This window comes from Artibeus jamaicensis, unplaced genomic scaffold, assembly GCF_021234435.1.
Source record: "Artibeus jamaicensis isolate MK-2021 breed Jamaican fruit bat unplaced genomic scaffold, CSHL_Jam_final contig_3126, whole genome shotgun sequence".
Taxonomy (NCBI): Eukaryota; Metazoa; Chordata; class Mammalia; order Chiroptera; family Phyllostomidae; genus Artibeus; species Artibeus jamaicensis.
This window is the reverse complement of record NW_026521723.1, coordinates 6,531,549-6,550,764: the sequence shown is the minus strand read 5'-3', so window position 1 is coordinate 6,550,764 and position 19,216 is coordinate 6,531,549. Positions and strand designations below refer to the sequence as shown.

Genomic DNA, 19,216 nt, shown 5'->3' with positions numbered 1-19,216 from the left:
ATCTTTTCTTATAGTAACTGATAAATTAAAATTTTATTGGAGAAAAAAAAAGTCCCCAAATTATATAATACTCAAGAATAAACTTAATAAGAATAGCATAAGATTATATAATAAATTATATAAATTTCAGTGAGCATAAAATACAACCTGAATACTTTCTTTTTAAAAATTGTATTAGAGAATTATTTTTTTAAGATTTTATTTATTTTTAGACAGAGGGGAAGGGAGAAAAAGGGAAAGAAACAGCAATATGTGGTTGTCTCTCATGTACCCCCTACTGGGGACCTGGCCCACAACCCAGTCATGTGCCCTGACTGGGAATTGAACCGGAGACCTCTTTGTTCACAGGTCGACGCTCAATCCACTGAGCCATACCAACCAGGGCTGAATACTTTCTATGAACTATTCAGCAGTATCTGTATCTTAACCATCCAAACTCAAAACTTAGAATCCCTTCTAGTTTCACCCCTTGCCTTGCTCTGTACACCTAAACTCAGCCATTATATCTTTTATATTTTACCCCATAAATAGTTCTCAAATTTGTTACCCCTTTACCCTCTCTACTTCATTTATCCTGGTTATTATCCTTTGGAAAGACTCCAGAGAATTAAATACTCTTGCTACTTGTAGGCTTACACTCCTCAAAATCATAACCCATCCAGCTGCCAGATAATCAATCTAAAATACTAACCTAACTAGATCCGGCCTCACCTTAACACAAGAGGTCACCATTGAATTCTGGATAGAGTCCAGGTAATAAGGTCTTCAGTCGTGTGCACCCAGCTTCATTTCCTTCTTTTCCCCCTTTGGGGGGTTTAAAATATGGCTGTATGTTTCCCATACTAGGTAAGATATGCAATTATCACAGACTAAAGATGTTAGGGCTTCTCACAGCTGTCATCATGGTTCACCCTACTACACTTACCACATCAATTTTTGGTTATTTTATGTTAAAGTGAATACTTTATGGCCCTTCCCAGGTGGCTCAGTTGGTTGGAGCATCGTCCGGTGCACCAAAAAGACTGAGAATTCCTCCCAGTCGGGCTGTGAATTTCATTCCTGGTTGAGGTGCCCACAGAGGCAACCGATGTTTCTCTCACTCCCTTCTTATCTAAAATCAGTAAACATATTTTCCCTCAGGTAAGGATTTATAAAAAATCAATACTTTATGGAAGTGATGCAAAATTTGTGTGACTGCTTAAATTAAAATGCATGATTTCAAAGAAAGATGGCACAGCAAGCAGCTTTCACCCTTTCCTTGGGCTCAAAATGGGGATGGGGGTGATGATGACGCACTTAATCATTAAGTGAAAAGTCTAACGCTACCAAACTGTTACCACTGCATTTGCCAAGGACATAAGATGTAATTAACACTTGCTGAGAACATATTTATGCTAGGCAACAGTCTGCAGGACCTTTCATGACCTCATCTCTACTGATCTATGTACTCCAGGTAGAGTGGTTTCCTTGCTATTCCTGACAAAGGGTGTCGGGCTCCCACTTCCTGTGCCCTTGCTATTCTATCTACCAATCTTTTCCCCCAGAGTATGGCTCCTTGAAGTGTTTCCTCAAATGTTGCTTTCTGCATCCTGACCTCCCCTTTCCCTTCTTCTCAGTAACCTTCACATTAGAGAAATGGTTATTCTCTACTATTTTTATTTCAGTAATTATTCTCTATTATTTTTTTCCACTTCACTTTCCTTATTATTTATTGTTTTCATTTCCTGTACCAAAATGTAATGGTAGAATTTTGTTTTATTTACTGTAAAATTTTTTACTTTATTCACTGAATCTAGTGCCTAGACCAGTAAGTACCCAGAACACTTTAGGCTTAATTATTTATTGAATGAACAATCTTATGAAACATCTACAACTGTTAGCAAGATTTTACCTTGTGAAGAGACTGAAGCCCTGAGAACCTGACTATGGTCATACAATAAAAGGCAGAGCTATGATTTGTAAGCAGACAGCCTGACTACACTCTTTACCATAACCGCATTGTGCCTGATTTATGTAAATTATGTAGGTACTATTAAGGATGTTTTCCTTATTAGACAGCTTCTTCGCAGGGGATACTTCATTCTGTCCCTGACTTGCAACGTCTAGCCCGTGTTGCACCTCAATAATTATTTGCATCATGAATAAATGCATACAGTAATTACCCAACATGTATTTCTCAATTGGCTAATTATCTAACCTTTCATATTTATTTTGATTTTAATGTAAAAAATTCTGTCTTAAAATGAAGTGATGTAAAAAATACTCTTTGAATTGACAAAAAATATTTCTGACAAATGGTTTAATTAAAATAATAGGTACCCCATTCTTACAGTTTTCTTCAACCTGGTTTTTAAAGCTTTATTCAACAGTAGTATACATTAAACGAAAACCTGCAGAAAGTCATTCGACTCATTTCATAACACACACACGCATTATATTATCTCTGATCAAAAGCTGCAAACGACTGTCATTTCCAAACACCGAGATTTGTAACACAATCATGCCAGATAAAACAAGACATCTTCACTTACAAAAACTGACGCTAATGAGAACACCCCCAGAGGAATAACTGGCCAAGGAGTCACTCGCGGGTAGGTTTCTCAAATAAGTTTGACAACGACGATCGTAAAGGCACGACAAAACTTGACACAAAATCCCATGGCTATAGATTTACTGTGAGAAACAAACATTCCGGATAGAAGGGGTGGACATATGACAGATCTTAAAAAGACACACCTCCAAGCCGCCTCAAAAATCTAGAGCCCGAGTTTCTCAAGAGATCCTCACCGTATCTAGGCTAGGGGGAAGCAACCATTTCTCGGGTAGAGGATGATGCACAAATAAAAACTGGCCATCCAGCGTGAAGGCCGAAGAATCAAACGAAAATACAGCGCACGGATGAAAAACGACCCCTGGTGCCTAACCGCCCCTTCACACACTGAGCGGCAATCGCATTTCTCGCGGGATTTCTCATCTTCACAGGATTTCGAAGCCGAAACCTCGTGGCCTTTCAGGTGAGGGGTCTAAAAGGACAGCTCCTAATCCACTTCATGGCATCTTTGAGCTCTTCCACCTAGCTGCCTCCTCCCATTCTTTATTCTCCTACAGCCTCCAGGCTTTAAGAACAGTCGTATGACTTCCGGAGCTAGACCGGAACCGGAAGCTTCTGGCAGCGAAGGGGTGGGGCCGAAAGTCAAAAAAAGCGCGGCGAAAGCCGGAGACCGGACTTGGCCGGGTCTTGGTGGCCGTCAGGCTATCCTGTGGCGGTTTCCGATGGACTCCACCGCCTGCCTGAAGTCTTTGCTCCTGACCATCAGTCAGTATAAAGCCGTTAAGTCGGAGGCGAACACTACCCAGCTCTTGCGGCACTTGGAGGTGAGGGGCTACCCCGGGGAAGGCGAGATGGACCTGCCTGTAGTAATATTTAGTGCAGGATGCAGCCGGGGTGTAGTGGCTCCAGTTTAGGAAAGAAAGGTCAGCTCTCCCTTTCCTCAGCTGTCTTTTTGTATTAGAAGGTAAAGAAGTCAGGTGAGTGTCAGCCTTGAATTCCCACCCTCTCCTTTTCCGTCCCTAGGCCCTCCGCGTTCAGGAGGGACGAGCGACTGAAAATCCTAAGCAGAGGAAGGTTGGGACAAAATTGGGAAATTTAGGCTGTGTTTGTGGCGGTAGAGGAGAAAGTTCAAGCCTGTATCTTTTCTCTTGCTTTTTATTTTGGTTTTTCCATCGTAACAGCCCTGACAATATACAGCGATTCTCGGGAGTGAAGGTAATGAGGAGTGATCATTAAAACTTGTTTTATCGCTTGTCCCTTAGGCATTTACAACCTGAACCTGTTCCTTACTGCTTTTTTAAAAATTCATGTTGAACACTAAGATGAAAATTTTATTTCAGCTTTCTCTGAATTAGAGGCAATTTTACTTAGAGAAACCATAACCTTTTTTCTTTCCCAATACCTATTGTTCACGGTTTTTCAGTCTTAAAATACTGAATTGTTTTTCTTTCTGTTCATTTCTCCTTTTAGTTTCCACTGATTTGTACCTAGAGTACTTATTCTATGTTATAACTTTTTTGCTCTTAACCTGCTGTCATTTATTATGCATTCATGGAATTCCAACTAACATTGATCTCAGTTTAATAAAAAGCAGTGAAGTTCAAATCTCATTGTAATCCTCTCTGTTGCAGCTTCAGTTAATGTAGAATTGAACATAATTTTAAAATATATTCTATTTGTTATATTAATCCTGTGATAAAACGTTCAATTACCGAAGATTAGCAAAATACTGCAAAAAGAAAACAATTGTTAATGGTGCAACAACATCAGTTTTTGGCGAAACTGGAGTGCTTAAATGTGCCTCAGGCTTCACTGGTGTTCCTTACTATTTCAGGGGCTCATCTCCTAAGTACATTTTTTTTTCATGCATTACCTCAACAAATTTCTGGAAATCTAATAATGATGAAGGTGTTAGTTGTGAAATGCTAATGCTTTACTTCTCAATCAGGATAGAACAGTGTGCTAGTGGATCCAGAAACCACAGAATAAACTGAGCTGTTAGTTTTACTTAAGATAAAGGAGTTAAGCATTTTAAACATAACCTGTCTTTGAGAATAAACAGGTATGTTTTGAATCTGAGCACCATGTTATCATGAATCAGAGGAGACTTCAAGGAAATTTGAGGCTTAAAGACTTGATACTATGTTCCAAACTTTCAAAGGGTTTACTGAAAAATCTTATGTCATTTAGAAAGATAACATATTCTGTGTATAACATGCAGTCTTAAATGAGCTTGATAGTTTTTTAACATATGTGTACACACTAGTAGCTACCAGCTGTATCATAATGTAGAATATTTCTAGCCCTCAGATAAGGTTTTTTCAATTGCCACTGCTCATTAATTTTAGATAAGTGGACTTACACAATGCATACTTTTTATTTGGCTTCTTTCAATGTAATCTGAAATTCATTCATGTTGCACACTTTATTCTTTTTTATTTCTGTGTAAAGTTCTATTTTATAAATTCATTTTATATTCTGTTGATGGGCATTTGAGTTGTTTCCAGTTCTGAGTAGAATTTGAATAAATATATAAATATGTTCATACTTTTTGCAGATAAAAGTACTCATTTCTCTTACAATTTTATATGGAGAGGTGGAATTGTTAAGTCAATGTTTATGTTCAGTTTTAGTTGAAACTGTTAAGCAGTTTTTCACAAATGATGCCATTTTACTCTCCCACATCAATATATGAAATTTGCTGTCATTCATCCACAGATTTTAAAATTTTAACCATCTTGATGATGATATTAATGGTGAATATCTTTGTGCATACCTCATGAGAGCAACATATGAGAATCCAGAGAAATGGTTATTCTGTGAAGGACTGATTATTCATTCTGCTGCACTTCTACTAATTTTTATTTATAGTCCCATGCAGAATTTGAGCTTTGAATTCTTTTTTAGTTGGCAGAGCTGGATTGTTCTCAATCTTGATGTGTTTTTTTATTGTTATTCTGTTACAGTTGTCCCAGTTTCCCCCCCCTTTGCCCTCCTCCACCTATCCCACCCCCCCACAGTCAGTTCCCACACTGTTGTCCATGCCCATGTATCATTCATACATGTTCCTTGTCCAGTCCTTTCCCCTTCTTTCCACCACTATACCCTCCCTCCTGCCTCCCCTCTAGTCATTGTCTATTCATATATCCATGCATGTGGTTCTATTCAGTCTTGGTGGTGTTTCATAGCACTAATCTTATGTAACTATTATGAACCTGGATTCAGGAACAATGAATCCCAGTTATGTTACTATCTCGGTGTGTGCCTCAGTTTACCCACCTGCAATACAGTTAGCACCTGTCATGCAAATTACTATGAATATGAAAAGAATTAACATACATAATACCCCTGAGTAGGTGCTAAAGTATTAGTTATTACTAAAATAAGTTATATTTACTTAAAACATTCAGTGTATTTGAGCAAAGAAAATTTATAAAGCAATTTTTAAATTTTACCTTGTAATAAATTATAATTACGCATCAGAGTATTTAAAGCAGAAAATGTCTTAGACTTCTAGAGAGCTATCTTTATAAGTAGGCAAAAGGGCAATGCTCAGAAGTTTCCTTACCACAAAATATCTTCTATGAGTATCTAACTTCACCTTTGGACCATTTTTCAGACTTACAGACTTTTACTTAAATGTTAAACCACATGATCCTTGGGAAAAGATATTCTGAAGCTCCATTATCAGCAAAGCTTTAGAGAAAAAACTGACATCTAGCAAAGGGAATAAAAGGACACAAAAAAGAAAAGATTAGAGCAGGGGTGTCAAGCTCATTGGTGGGGGTGGGGGTGGGGGTGCATGGCACATCAACCTCAAGGTTGCCTTCAAAGGACTGAATATAATTTTAGGACGTATAAATATAACTGCTCCTTAACCAGGGGCAAGGAACTCACCAGGTAGAAACCACTGCCACCAGGTAGAAACAAGGTGCTGACCTGATAAAACCGTAGCAAGGCCCTCAGGCTGTGTGTTTGCTACCTGTGGATTAGAGGGATGCTAAAACAGCCTTCTTAGACTTGACCTTTTAAAAGTTAAAACATACAGAACAGATTTAATCTAATTCTAAAGCAGTTATTCTTCATTTTCATAGAATAAATATGCTTATTAATGAATATCATTCAAAAAGCATTTTGAAAATACATAGCTGTCAGACAACTTGTTTTGGGCCTTCAGTCCCAACTTGACCTTTTCAAGTGGGAAGGGGGAGGGTATTTTATAGGGTTATAAGAGAGTAGTAAAATATGGAATAACCAAAAATAAAATTTGTCTATGTCTGATCTGGCTACCTAAAATTTTTTTTTTTACTTCCTTTTTTGTAATCTCCATATTCTGGGCTCAGCTGTTGTCTTTGGGAGGGAGCAGGAATAATCACATAATCTTGCAGCCAAGCCTTGCAGCTAATCTTGAATTTACCTACTTTTCACTTTCCATTGTCTTCTTCAAAGTAGGTGGAATAAATGTACTGGAATTCATTTGTTCAGAAAATGTATTGGTAGTAGAGCATTCATTTGTACTTGATTGCTTCATGGAGTGTTAATGTAATAAGGAAGATAAATATTACTAGGTACTAAGGGAGATATAAGTTTCTAGGTTGTCAAAAGTTTGCCAGTTTATGAAATAAAAGTATAATGTATTATACAATAACATAATAGGCAAACCTAACATAACGTAGTTGGTGGAAGATTAGAAAGAGTTTCCTGGAGGAAAGAAACAAAGCTGAAACCCTAATGGCTAGTTAGCCAATGATAGAAGGGATAGGTAATTTAATCTTCCAGGCAGAGGGAACAGCTTGTATAAATTTTCTAAATTGGGAGAGAGGCAGTGGCACTTTGGAAGAACTGAGTTTTTATTTGAAATGGAAAAGAGCTAAAAACTGCCAATTTCTAACTAACACATTTTAATTACTGTTTCGTAGGTAATCTCCGGACAGAAGCTCACACGCTTATTTACATCAAATCAGATATTACCGAGTGAATGCTTGAGTTGCCTTGTAGAGCTGCTTGAAGACCCAAACATAAGTGTACCACTGATCTTTAGTATCGTTGGTTTGCTATCTCAATTAGGTAATTTATTATTATTTTTTAATTTTTTAAAAGGTGTATGAATTTAATAGTTTTTAAGGGGCAAGTTTAGTTATAGAATCTTTGGGAGAATGATTCACATTCAAAAGATTTCTTCATTACAGACCTTACAGAGCTATTTTCCTTTGTGGATCCCTTGAAAAGGGGATGTTGGATCCATCCTTAAAATTATCGGATCTAAAAATCGCAAGCATGTCAAAGTTTCAGTAGTCTACAGATAGGAATGTGCCTTGGGAAATACTGACCTACTTTTGAATTTTACAAAAGTACATTCACATAATGCCAATACTAAATACAGCACTAAGAAAAATGGCTATGATCAAAAAAGTCATTCTTTTTTGATAGACTTCACTGAACTTAGGGCTAAGGGTAAAAACATAGCTTTGGGTTTTAATTTTTTATTTAGTAGCTACTTTTTCCCTTGGTTTGTATTTGTGGATATAGGGAAGATATTTTTGTGTGTGGTTGTGAAATTAACACGCTTGTTATTTTAAAAAAAATTCCAGTAATCCGTAGTAATACAATTTCTGTGACTAACCTTCTGAATTGGAAAGTATTTGTAAATAAAATAGCCATATCCTATTTTACTTTTTTGTATAATGGCAAATTTAATATGGAAGTTAAAATTCTTATTTCTTTCATCCAAGAAAACTACATGTCAAATTGATATATTTTGTGCCATTTTATTTTAATTTACAGCTGTAGACAATGAAACTAGAGACTATCTTCAGAATACGTATAACCTGAATAATGTGCTGGCAGGAGTGGTATGTCGGAGCAGCACTTGCCACAATGATTCAGTGTTTCTGCAGGTATACAGAGCCACACAGTACTTTTCACTCAGTACTTGTACTTCCTTATTTTCAGATCAAAGTTGATAGTATCTATTAGAAATTGCTAACTCTTAGTGTATATACCAGCGTAGTACTGCATGATTAAGCATATTCTTGCCATAAATAAATTTAAGAACTGATTGTTTATACATGTAGTACTATTTAAAAGTTTCTTCAGAGGAAAGCTTATTCACATCTAGCACTATTACTGAAGTGTGAACAGATCTACGTTGTAAAACTGCTTTGACAGACATATAAACAGATGTCAGTATTTTGAGATGTAACTTATTCACATTAAAATTGTCATTTGATTTAGCATCCAGTCTCAATTTGTTAAGGAAACATTCTATAGAAATTGAAGCTATAGATTTGGTTTTATTTAGCATAGACTCAAATCTCTTGTACCCATATTATTGAACGTAAAATATACGCTTATAAGAAAGGAAAGCAAAGCCAGTTAAACTGATGTGCAATTTTAAAGATGGTAAATGTGAAAAAAGTACATTTATTCTATGTATTCTATATATCTTAGAATTGATGGAATTATAAGATTAAGTAAACCAGATTGATGAAAAGATGCTCTTTTTGAGATTGATATATAGGAATGTGTGAATCAGGAGACGAATCCTAAAGTTCTTAGTAGTCTTATCACTTTATATTTTAAAAAGAGAGAGAGAACCATTTTAAGAAATGGAAAAGTTCTTACTCTAAATTCTGCCTCCTAAAATGGTCACATACCCAGAATATACATAGAAGTTCATTCTTGGAGAGCATGCAAACTATTTTTATGTTTTTATGTTCATTACTATCTTTTTTTATTCTCAGTGCATTCAGCTTCTGCAGAGGTTAACATATAACATCAAATTTTTCCATTTTGGTGCCAATATAGATGAATTAATTACATTCCTGATAGATCACATGTAAGTATGCAACCAAACATGTAACCAAATAATATATTGGTTTATTTTTAAACTAAAACCATGTAATAGTTCATTTTTTTTAGGTAATTTTTTCATCTTTTTTAAACAGAGACTGGTTCTTGTCTGCTCCTCTTAAATGATTCTAAGGATGTGAAACAGCTTTATTTTTCCAACAAAATTTTAATGGCTTTATTTGAGTAGAAAAAAATTGTCGTAAACTGAAAGTTCTATGTTTATATTTAATCTTCTTGATATGAGAATATACTGATGAATTAGCACATGATCACTCTGACAGTTATTTCCACATTTTCATGCTGCAATGAAGAGGATCATTTAGTTACAAAACATGAAATAAATGGACAATACTATTCAAAGCTTGACTGTCTTCCATGTTAATTAGATTTTTCTTTTTACATGCAAAGAGAAATTTATGTGTGTATATTTTGAATAATATAAATGAAGTTCATGCCTTTTTTTATTATTTTTCTTAAAACAACAGTCAGTCTTCTGAAGATGAGTTAACAATGCCTTGTCTAGGATTATTGGCAAATCTTTGTCGACACAATCTTTCTGTTCAAACACACATAAAGACTTTGGTAAGAAGTTTTTTTCTTTCTTGTTTTGTTGTGGGCTGTGCAATTCAAGAAAACTTTATCCATTTTGTCTCATCCAGCTGCCCCATCAAAGTTGATGAAGAATCAGATTGATGTATAAATGTCTTAAAGTATTCTAGCCTTCATGTATGTTGTGTTTAAGATATTAAGGGTTAATACAAATGTTGAATACTAAAAGTTTTCCTCCTATTAGCATTCTGTTGTTTGTTGTATTGAATAACACAAGAAAAGCTAAGTTATTTTGTGCTGATAGAAGCGGGGCATATCACCAGCAGTCCAATCTACTTCAATCTTATATTTCCACAAAATTCATGGCAACTCCCACCAGAAAGATTCATGAATAAATGCCTAGCATCAACTACCAGTACTTGTGATAAATAAAGACACACTAATGAGATTAACTGACTCATCATTAGAAATATATTAAATCAAGGTAGTTCATTGATTCTTTAAAGTGCTTTGTGAATAGTTCTCTACTGTGGAATATACAGGATCTGGTACACATAACACCCCTTGTTTATTACATAAAAATTTTTTGTTAGAAAATTATAAGCATGTAATTCTGTAACATAACATTACTGCTCTCAAGCACAGTGTATGACATTTTAGGTGAAATATTCAAATTACTGTCCATCTCATGCGAGACATTCATATACCCTACCATCCACATTCAGCAGCATTTCTTTTGCTGGACCCTGCACATTATTACCTGTTTAGTTTTAAATTAAATAATATCTCGTTTGTTTATGTGCTGGATTATTCTGACCTAGTGTTGTTTTGGAGGTGGAGGTTATTTTGAGCCATGGAAGTGTTTGAGAAGTTAAACCTTTACTCATAATCCTGAATCTAAACACTATTCTTCATCACGATTGTACTTGTCTATACTACTGTAAGCAGTATATGAAAGTACCCTCTCCTTGAAATGATCTCGTAAGTTGATAATGATGTTTAATAAACATTTACCTACCCTGTGCAAGATATACTTTCTAAACCAAAATATAAAACACAATTTTTCATTCTATTTTTTTCTTCCTCAGAATAATGTGAAATCTTTTTATCGAACTCTTATAAGCTTCTTGGCCCATAGCAGTTTAACTGTAGTTGTGTTTGCACTTTCAATATTATCCAGTTTGACATTAAGCGAAGAGGTTGGAGAAAAGGTAAATATCATTTTGCTATTATTTTTGAAGATAATTCTGAAGTTTACATTCTCTGATACTTTAAGTCATTGAGGCTCATTTAGGATGTTTCAAATTAATTTTTTTTTGGTATAATGTGCTTTTCCTAATTTGTTTTTAAGCTGTTCCATGCTCGAAACATTCATCAGACTTTTCAGCTGATATTTAATATTCTCATAAATGGTGATGGCACCCTGACCAGAAAGTATTCAGTTGATCTGTTTATGGATCTCCTTAAGAATCCTAAAATTGCTGACTATCTTACCAGGTAAGTCTCTCTTTGACAAATTTTAAAACTTCAAAAAAATAAAAACAAACAAGAGTTGTTTCTGATAAATAAAACTGTCTTTTTAGATAATAAACTTGAGTTTTGCTGATTCAGAGTAGCCTAAATACAAATATTTTTAGGCTACTTTGATGTGCTTTATTCTTATTCTTTTTTTATGTGCTTTTTGATGTGCTTTATTCTTATTCTTTTTTGTTTTCCTTGCCAGAAATGTAAAAGTATAACGAGAGTTTGTGTGTCTGTTTCAGTCTTTGTCTAAGATGAATAAGGGTGTGTTGTTCTCCAAAATGTATACATCTTGATTAATCTGTTTCCAAACCAGTTTTAAATCTTGAACATTATAATTTTTTGAAACAATATTTTTTTGAAGATTTTATTTATTTTTAGATCGAGAGGAAGGAAGGGAGAGAGAGAAACATCCATGTGTTTGCCTTTTGCACGTCCCCTACTGGGGACCTGGCTCACAATCCAGGCATGTGACCAGACTGGGAATAGAACCCATGACCCTTTGGTTTGCAGGCTGGAGCTCAATCCACTGAGTCACACCAGCCAGGGTGAAACAGTATTTTTATTATAAGAACATTACTGTCAGCATGTCTTTCTGTGTTTTTTTTTCCTTTTTTTGTATAAAAATGGATGTTTCCTTCAGTGGAAGCCTCAGTTGTGTTATAAGGTAAAAATAAGAATACATGTTTAGATGTCCATTCTATCACAATAGCATTTCATGTGGTTATTTATGTTTTGAGTTCGATTAGCAACCATTTTCCAAGGAGCTCATGTACATTTTGCATCTTGAGTTAAATTTTCCCAGTGTCTAAACTGCTTTGTGGTTCTAAGTTAGAAAACCGTTGAAATTACTTCAGAGACTTAAATTAACGAATCTTTCAGAAACAAAATGTTTATTGAGCTCTACTATGGCCGAGTACACAGGAAGAGTCAGTGTTAGCAAAGGCAGGGATATGAAAACATAGTCCTTAAACTTTAAGGAATATAGAATCTAGAACAGGAGTGTCAGACTCCTTTTCAGCAGGGGCCACATCAGCCTCGTGGTCACCATCAAAGGGCCGAATGTAATTTTAGGACTGTGTACATGTAACTACTTCTTTACTAGGGGCAAGGAGCTCTACATTTGGCCCTTTGAAGGCAACCGTGTATAGGATAATTTCAACTTAACTTTTTTTGTATGATACGCTTTTCCTAATTTACTTATATGAAAATTTAAAAGTAAATTTCCTAATTTGCCTTTCCTAATTTCTTAATGTGCTTTTCTGATCTAGAAATTATAGTTTCTAATCTTTAAGGAACACAGAATATAGAAGTTATAACAAAAGCTAAGCGCAAGGGCAAGGTTGACCAGTACTCATATGGTCAACTGATACTTAGAAACAGCAAACAACATTCACCATGGTGTTTTATCTTTTCTTCTCTTAAGCCTCAGTAGATAAATGTCTTTGGAGTACTTTGTTCTGAGAATCTTCCCAGTATATTCTCAAGTAATACCCATTCTAACCACCAAATACAGTAGTACTTATTTAACAGCTTTGGAGTAAACAAAAAAACTATTTTGGGTATACCTCTCTAAGAGGACAGAAAGATAATCTGATTTAACACTAGTAAGTGGTTGCTTAATCACTTCTGTATATCTCTTAGTCCTATTATGTATTTTCTTTTCTGCATAACATAGAACCCCTGATTCCCTCTGAAAGAAAATTATGTTGTCCTCTTATTTATCTGCTCTACCATTTAGCAAAACATTCCTGATTCTGTTACAAAGTCTAACTTAATGCCTGGGTTCCTTATCAACTCTTGAAAAAAATCATGAATTCTGAATTTGTATACTGCATGCTCATGATCTCTGGCTTTACCTTGGCAACATGTCTTACATTTATTCAGCTTTCTTTCACATTTTCCACAGTGCCTCCTTTAAATATTTACTACTTGCCATTTTTCACTTAGAAAATGCCCTTAATCTCTTTGTTTCATAGGGAAGACAAACAAAAAAAAACACCCAGAATCCCATATAATTGGCATTTCCTCAAATCTGTTCTCCTGAGTAAGGTTACCTCTGTTTATTCCACCTCTTACTTAGTGCCTTCCTGTTTTGTTTGTAAACACATCCCATTATTCTGTGCACTGAGTTTCATTCTCTCCTATCCTCAGCAGTTTCTCTTATTTCTTTAGTCCCTACCATTTAGTTGACTCCCTTGATTTACACATACGCCCAACTTTCATCTTTTTCTTCAACCATATGTCCCTTTGAAATTCTGTGATCTGCCATTGTTTTCAAGGTGAATATCCAAATTCTCAGTTAACCCTCCAAAATCTGGTCCATGGCAGTATTTCGACCTTATTTCTTCACATTTTCTTTCTTACATATTTTTGTATAATTTCACACAATAAATAGGACCACCAACTTGCTAGAAATGCCATTTCATGTATCCACGTGCTGTTGTCTCTGAAGTGCTTTGTTTGGAAATCTGGAAAACTCTATTTCCTATGTATGTCTGACCCATTTATTCTTTTTTTAAAAATATATATATTTTTTTAGAGAGAGGGGACAGGAAGGAGAAAGAGAAGGAGAGAAACATCAATGTGTGGTTGCCTCTCAGGTGTCCCCCACTGGGGACCTGGCCTGCAACCCAGGCATGTGCCCTTACCGGGAATCAAACCAGCGACCCTTTGTTTCACAGGGCCTCGCTCAATCCGCTGAGCTACACCAGCCAGGGCCTGACCCATTTATTCTTATTTTATGTTTTATCTTTGTTCAATTTAAAAAATTTTTTTCTTTATTTTTATTATTGACACTATTACGGATGTCCCTATTTCCCCCAAACCTTCTGCCCACTTTTACTCAGCCCCCACCCGCTTCCCTCTAGCCATCACTATACAGTGGGCTAATCACTTCCCCTTCTTTCATTTAGTCTCCCCTGCTCTGCTCCCCTCAGACAGCTGTCACACTGTTCCATACATCCATGCCTCTGTTTCAGTTGTGTTTGTCATTTTATTTTGTTAATTAGATCCCACATATAAGTAAGATTGTATGGTGTTTCTCTATTTCTGACTAGCATATTTTACTTAGCATAATAATCTCCAGGCCCATCTTTGCTGTGGCAAAAGGCAAAAGTTCTTTCTTTTTATTGGCTGTGTAAATATGTACAACAGCCCTTTTGTTCACTCATCTATGCTGGGCATTTGGATTATTGTCCAGATCTTGCCTATTGTAAATAAGGCTGCTATGAATGTAGGAGTACATATATTCTTTCTGATTAGTGTTTCAGAATTCTTAGGATGTATTCCCAGAAGTGGGATCACTAGGTCAAAAGGCAATTCTGTTTTTAATTTTTTGAGGAAAGTCCATACAGTTTTCCATAGTGGCTTCACCAGTCTGCAATCCCACCAACAGTGCACAGGGATTCCCTTTTCTCCACATCCTTGCCAGCACTTGCTATTTGTTATTTAGTGATGGTAGCCATTCTGGCAGGTGTGAGGTGATATGTCGTTGGGTTTTTCTTTTTCTTTTTTTTTTGTATGTTTTATTGGTTATGCTATTATAGTTGTCCCATTTTTTTCTCCCTTTTATCTCCCTCTGCCCTGTACCCCCTTCCCACCATCATTCCACCCCCACCTTAGATCATGTCCATGGATCATACGTACACGTTCTTTGGCTTCCCCATCTCCCATACTATTCTTAACTTCCCCCTGTCTATTTTCTACCTCCCATTTATGCTTCTTACTCCCTGTACCTTTTCCCCCATTCTCTCCTCTCCAGCTCCCTGCTGATAACCTTCCATGTGATCTCCATTCCTGCTCTAGTTGTTTGCTTAGTTCCTTTTTTTTAAGGTTCGGTCATTGATAGATGTGAATTTGTTGTCATTTTACTGTTCATATTTTTTATCTTTTTCTTAGATAGGTCTCTTTAACATTTCATATAATAAGGGTTGGTGATGATGAACTCCTTTAACTTGACCTTATCTGAGAAGCACTTTATCTGCCCTTCCATTCTAAATGAAAGCTTTGCTGGATAGAGCAATCTTGGATGGAGGTCCTTGCCTTTCATGACTTAGAATACTCCTTTCCAGCCCCTTCTTGCCTGTAAGGTTTCTTTTGAGAAATCAGCTGATAGTGTTATGAGCACTGCTTTGTAGGTAACTGACTCCTTTTTGTCTTGCTGTTTTTAAGATTCCCTCCTTATCTTTAATCTTGGATAGTGTAATTATGATGTGCCTTGGTGTGTGCTTCTTTGAGTCCAACTTCTTTGCGACTCTGAGCTTCTTGGACTTTCTGGAAGTCTGTTTCGTTTGCCAGATTGGGGAAGTTTTCCTTAGTTATGTTTTCAAATAAGCTTTCGATTTCTTGCTCTTCCTTTTCTCCTTCTGGCACCCCTATGATTCAGATGTTGGAATATTTCAAGCTGTCCCAGAGGTTCCAAAGCCTTTCCTCATTTTTTTGAATTCTTGTTTCTTCATTCTTTCCAGTTGCATGTTTCTTCATTCTATTCCAAGTCATTGATTTGAGTCCCAGTTTCCTTCCCATCTCTATTAGTTCCTGTATATTTTCCTTTATTTCCCTTTGCATAGCCTTCACTTCTTCCTCTATTTTGCAACCATACTCAACCATTTCTGTGAGCATCCTTGAATACCAGTGTTTTGAACTCTGCATCTGATAGGTTGGCTAGCTCTTCATTGCTTAGTTGTATTTTTTCTGGAGCTTTGATATGTTCTTTCATTTGGGCCATATATTTTTGTCTTGGTGCACCTGTTACTTAGTAAGGGGCAGAGCCTTAGGAATTCATCAGGGTGGGGCAACCCACATCACAGCATTGTTGCACTGTATGTGGGGGAGGGATCAGAGAGGGAACAGTGCTGCTTGCTCAGCTCTCCATCGCTTTTCAGTCACTTCCCCCACTACCCATAAGCAAAGTGGGCCCTTCTGGTGCTGATTCCCAGATGGGTGGGCTTGTGTACATTCTAAGGCCTTATGGGTCTCTCCAACAAACTCCTGTGAGGGTGGGGAGTTTCTCCCACCACTGCATCCCCCTCAGATTTGTACAGCCAGAGGTTTTGAGGCTTTATGTACCTGGAACCCTGGGTTGTGTGGTCTGTCTCATTACCCAATTGTACCTCCCAGTTTATCTGCACACAAATGTGAGACTGCCCAGTCTGCTACCTTGCCGCTCGCTTATCCTCTTTGTCCTGGCTGCCCATCTCTGCCCCTAATACCAGTCTGGATGAATATTTTTTCTTTAACTCCTTGATTGTTGGACTTCTGTGGTTTGATTTTTCTGTCAGTTCCGGTTGTTTTTTGTTTTTAAATTGGTTGTTGTCCTTCATTTGGTTGTGCAAGGAAGCAAAGCATATCTACCTGCACCACTATCTTGGCAGTAAGTTCCCTCATTGTGGTTTTAATTTGCATCTCTCTGGTGATCAGTGACATTGAACATGTTTTCATATGTCTTTTGGTCAACTGTATTTTTTCTTTGGAGAATTATCTATTGGGTCCTCTGCCCATTTTTTAATTGGATTATTTGTCTTCCTGGTTTTGAATTGTATAAGTTCTTTACATTTTTTTAAATTAAACCCTTATCAAATATATCATTGTTAAGTATGTTTTTCCATACAGTGGGTTTCCTTTGTATTTTGTTGGTGGTGTCTTTTGTTGTGCAGAAGCTTTTTAGTTTGATGTAGTCCTATTTGTTTATTTTTTTCTTTATTTCTCTTGTCCTAGGAGACATATTAGCAAAACTATCACTAAGAGAGACATCTGAGATTTGGAAGCCTATGTTTTCTTTTAGGATTTTTGTGGTTTTTGACTTAAATTAAGTTTTTTTTATCTATTTTGAGTTTTTCCTTGTGTATAGTGTAAGTTGGTGGTCTAGTTTCCTTTTTTTTGCATGCACCTGTTCAGTTTTCAAGAGACCATCTTTACCCCATTGTATATGCTCTTGTCTATTTGTCAAATATTAATTGACCATAAAAATATGGGCTGAGGCCCTGGCTGGTGTAGCTCAGTGGATTGAGCGCTGGCCTGCAAGCCAAAGGGTTGCCAGTTCAGTTCCTAGTCAGGGCACATGCCTGGGTTTCTGGCCAGGTCCCCAGTAGGGAACATGCAAGAGACAACCACATATTGATGTTTCTTTCCTTCTCTTTCTCCCTCCTTCCCCTTCTCTCTAAAAGAAATAAAATCTTTTTAAAAATGGGTTGATTTCTGGGCTCTCTGTTCTGTTCCATTGTTTTTTAATACTTAAGTCTGGGAAACTTCACTTGATCAGGCCTGTTCCACTAAGTCTAGGTTTGATACTCATCTTGAATCATAGCATTTAGACATTTCCATTATAGCATATTTTACATTACATTATATTACTATTATTATTATTATTATTATTTTGTCTCCATCCTTAGGCTTTGAGTACTCTGGCAGGACACTACTCTCCCAAATCTGGATGTACTAATCATATAGATTATAATTAGACTAGTATCACTAGAGTATCACTAATACCTTTTAGAGTTAATTAACACAGGGCCCTGCTCTTTACCTCTGTATCTGCACAGCCTAGTTTAATGTCTGGAAATTGTAGATGCTTTAGAAATAAGTAGCTACTTCATTAGTATACATACTAGTTTTCTTTGAATTTTACAGCCTTTAAAAAAGGCTATCGAGGTATGGAAAGGTTAAATGACTTATTTATTGCTACATCAGTCTTTTTTTCAGTCTTAAAAATGACAGCCAATTTATGTGTATCATAGTGATAGAATATGTTTCAAGTTTAAAGTATAAACTTTACAAAGACTGTTCTATATTAGAAGCTTAAACAGATGAAAGAAAATACACTTAAATTTTATATTTATTTTGTACATAAATTATTTTTAATGTATCAGCATAGTGGTGAGACAAGAATTTACTTCATGAAGTGTTTTCCATGATATTTTAGGACCCAGCTAGCACCATATGTAGTTATTATAATATTATTCATTTGATGTGTATTTTTATTTTAAACCTAGGTATGAGCACTTTTCTTCATGTCTTAAGCAAGTATTAGGTCTTCTTAATGGAAAGGATCCTGATTCTTCTTCAAAGGTATGTAAAAACATGACTGTTTTAAACTTTTTAAATACTATAATGTGGGGAAAGTCTAAGTACACAGTTCTGTCAATTTTTACAAACTAAACACAGATGTATAGTCTAGATCAGAAGACAAAACATTACCAATGCTCTAGAACCCTCCTCTAGACTGGTACACTGGTACAGTCCCTTTTGAAAACTATTCCACGGTGCCTACTAAATGTATGTGTACCGTATAACAACACAGCAGTTCGACTCCTAGCTATATAGCCAAGAAAGACATGTCCATAAATTCACCACAATACATGTACAAATTGTTCAACAAATAGAAAATGAAATGTTTTAAATGATACCATTTACAGATTTTTAAAAATGTTAAATGATTAGGGGATAAATCCAATAGAACATGTACAAAGCCTCTACTATGAAATTACAGAACATTGAGGGAAATAAACAACCTAAGTAAATATGGACACACCAAAGTTCATAGATTACAAGAGGCTACGATATTAAGTCAATCAAAATTCTAGGACATTGTAGTGTTTTTTGTTTTTTGTCTTTATTTTGGTATATGTGGAAATTGGGCAGCTGATTATAAAATTTTGCTTTTAAAGAGTTTATTTAGTTATTTTTAGAGGGGAAAGGAAGGAGTGAAACATTGATCATTTGCCTCTCACACACCCCCAAATG

At 36.0% G+C, this 19,216-nt stretch overlaps 1 protein-coding gene across 1 annotated transcript in view; it reads left to right on the top strand.

Annotated features, from left to right (window-relative positions):
* The first annotated feature begins 3,198 nt into the window (after positions 1–3,198).
* The window catches only part of CIP2A (cellular inhibitor of PP2A), a 37,258-nt gene continuing 21,240 nt past the window's right edge, over positions 3,199–19,216 (top strand). The window contains exons 1-8 of the mRNA XM_037148898.2: positions 3,199–3,375; positions 7,471–7,618; positions 8,336–8,448; positions 9,295–9,389; positions 9,889–9,985; positions 11,041–11,163; positions 11,304–11,449; positions 18,466–18,541. Of these exons, the coding sequence (XP_037004793.1) occupies positions 3,274–3,375; positions 7,471–7,618; positions 8,336–8,448; positions 9,295–9,389; positions 9,889–9,985; positions 11,041–11,163; positions 11,304–11,449; positions 18,466–18,541 (900 nt within the window). The 5' untranslated portion in view covers positions 3,199–3,273. The remainder of the gene's footprint in view (positions 3,376–7,470; positions 7,619–8,335; positions 8,449–9,294; positions 9,390–9,888; positions 9,986–11,040; positions 11,164–11,303; positions 11,450–18,465; positions 18,542–19,216) is intronic.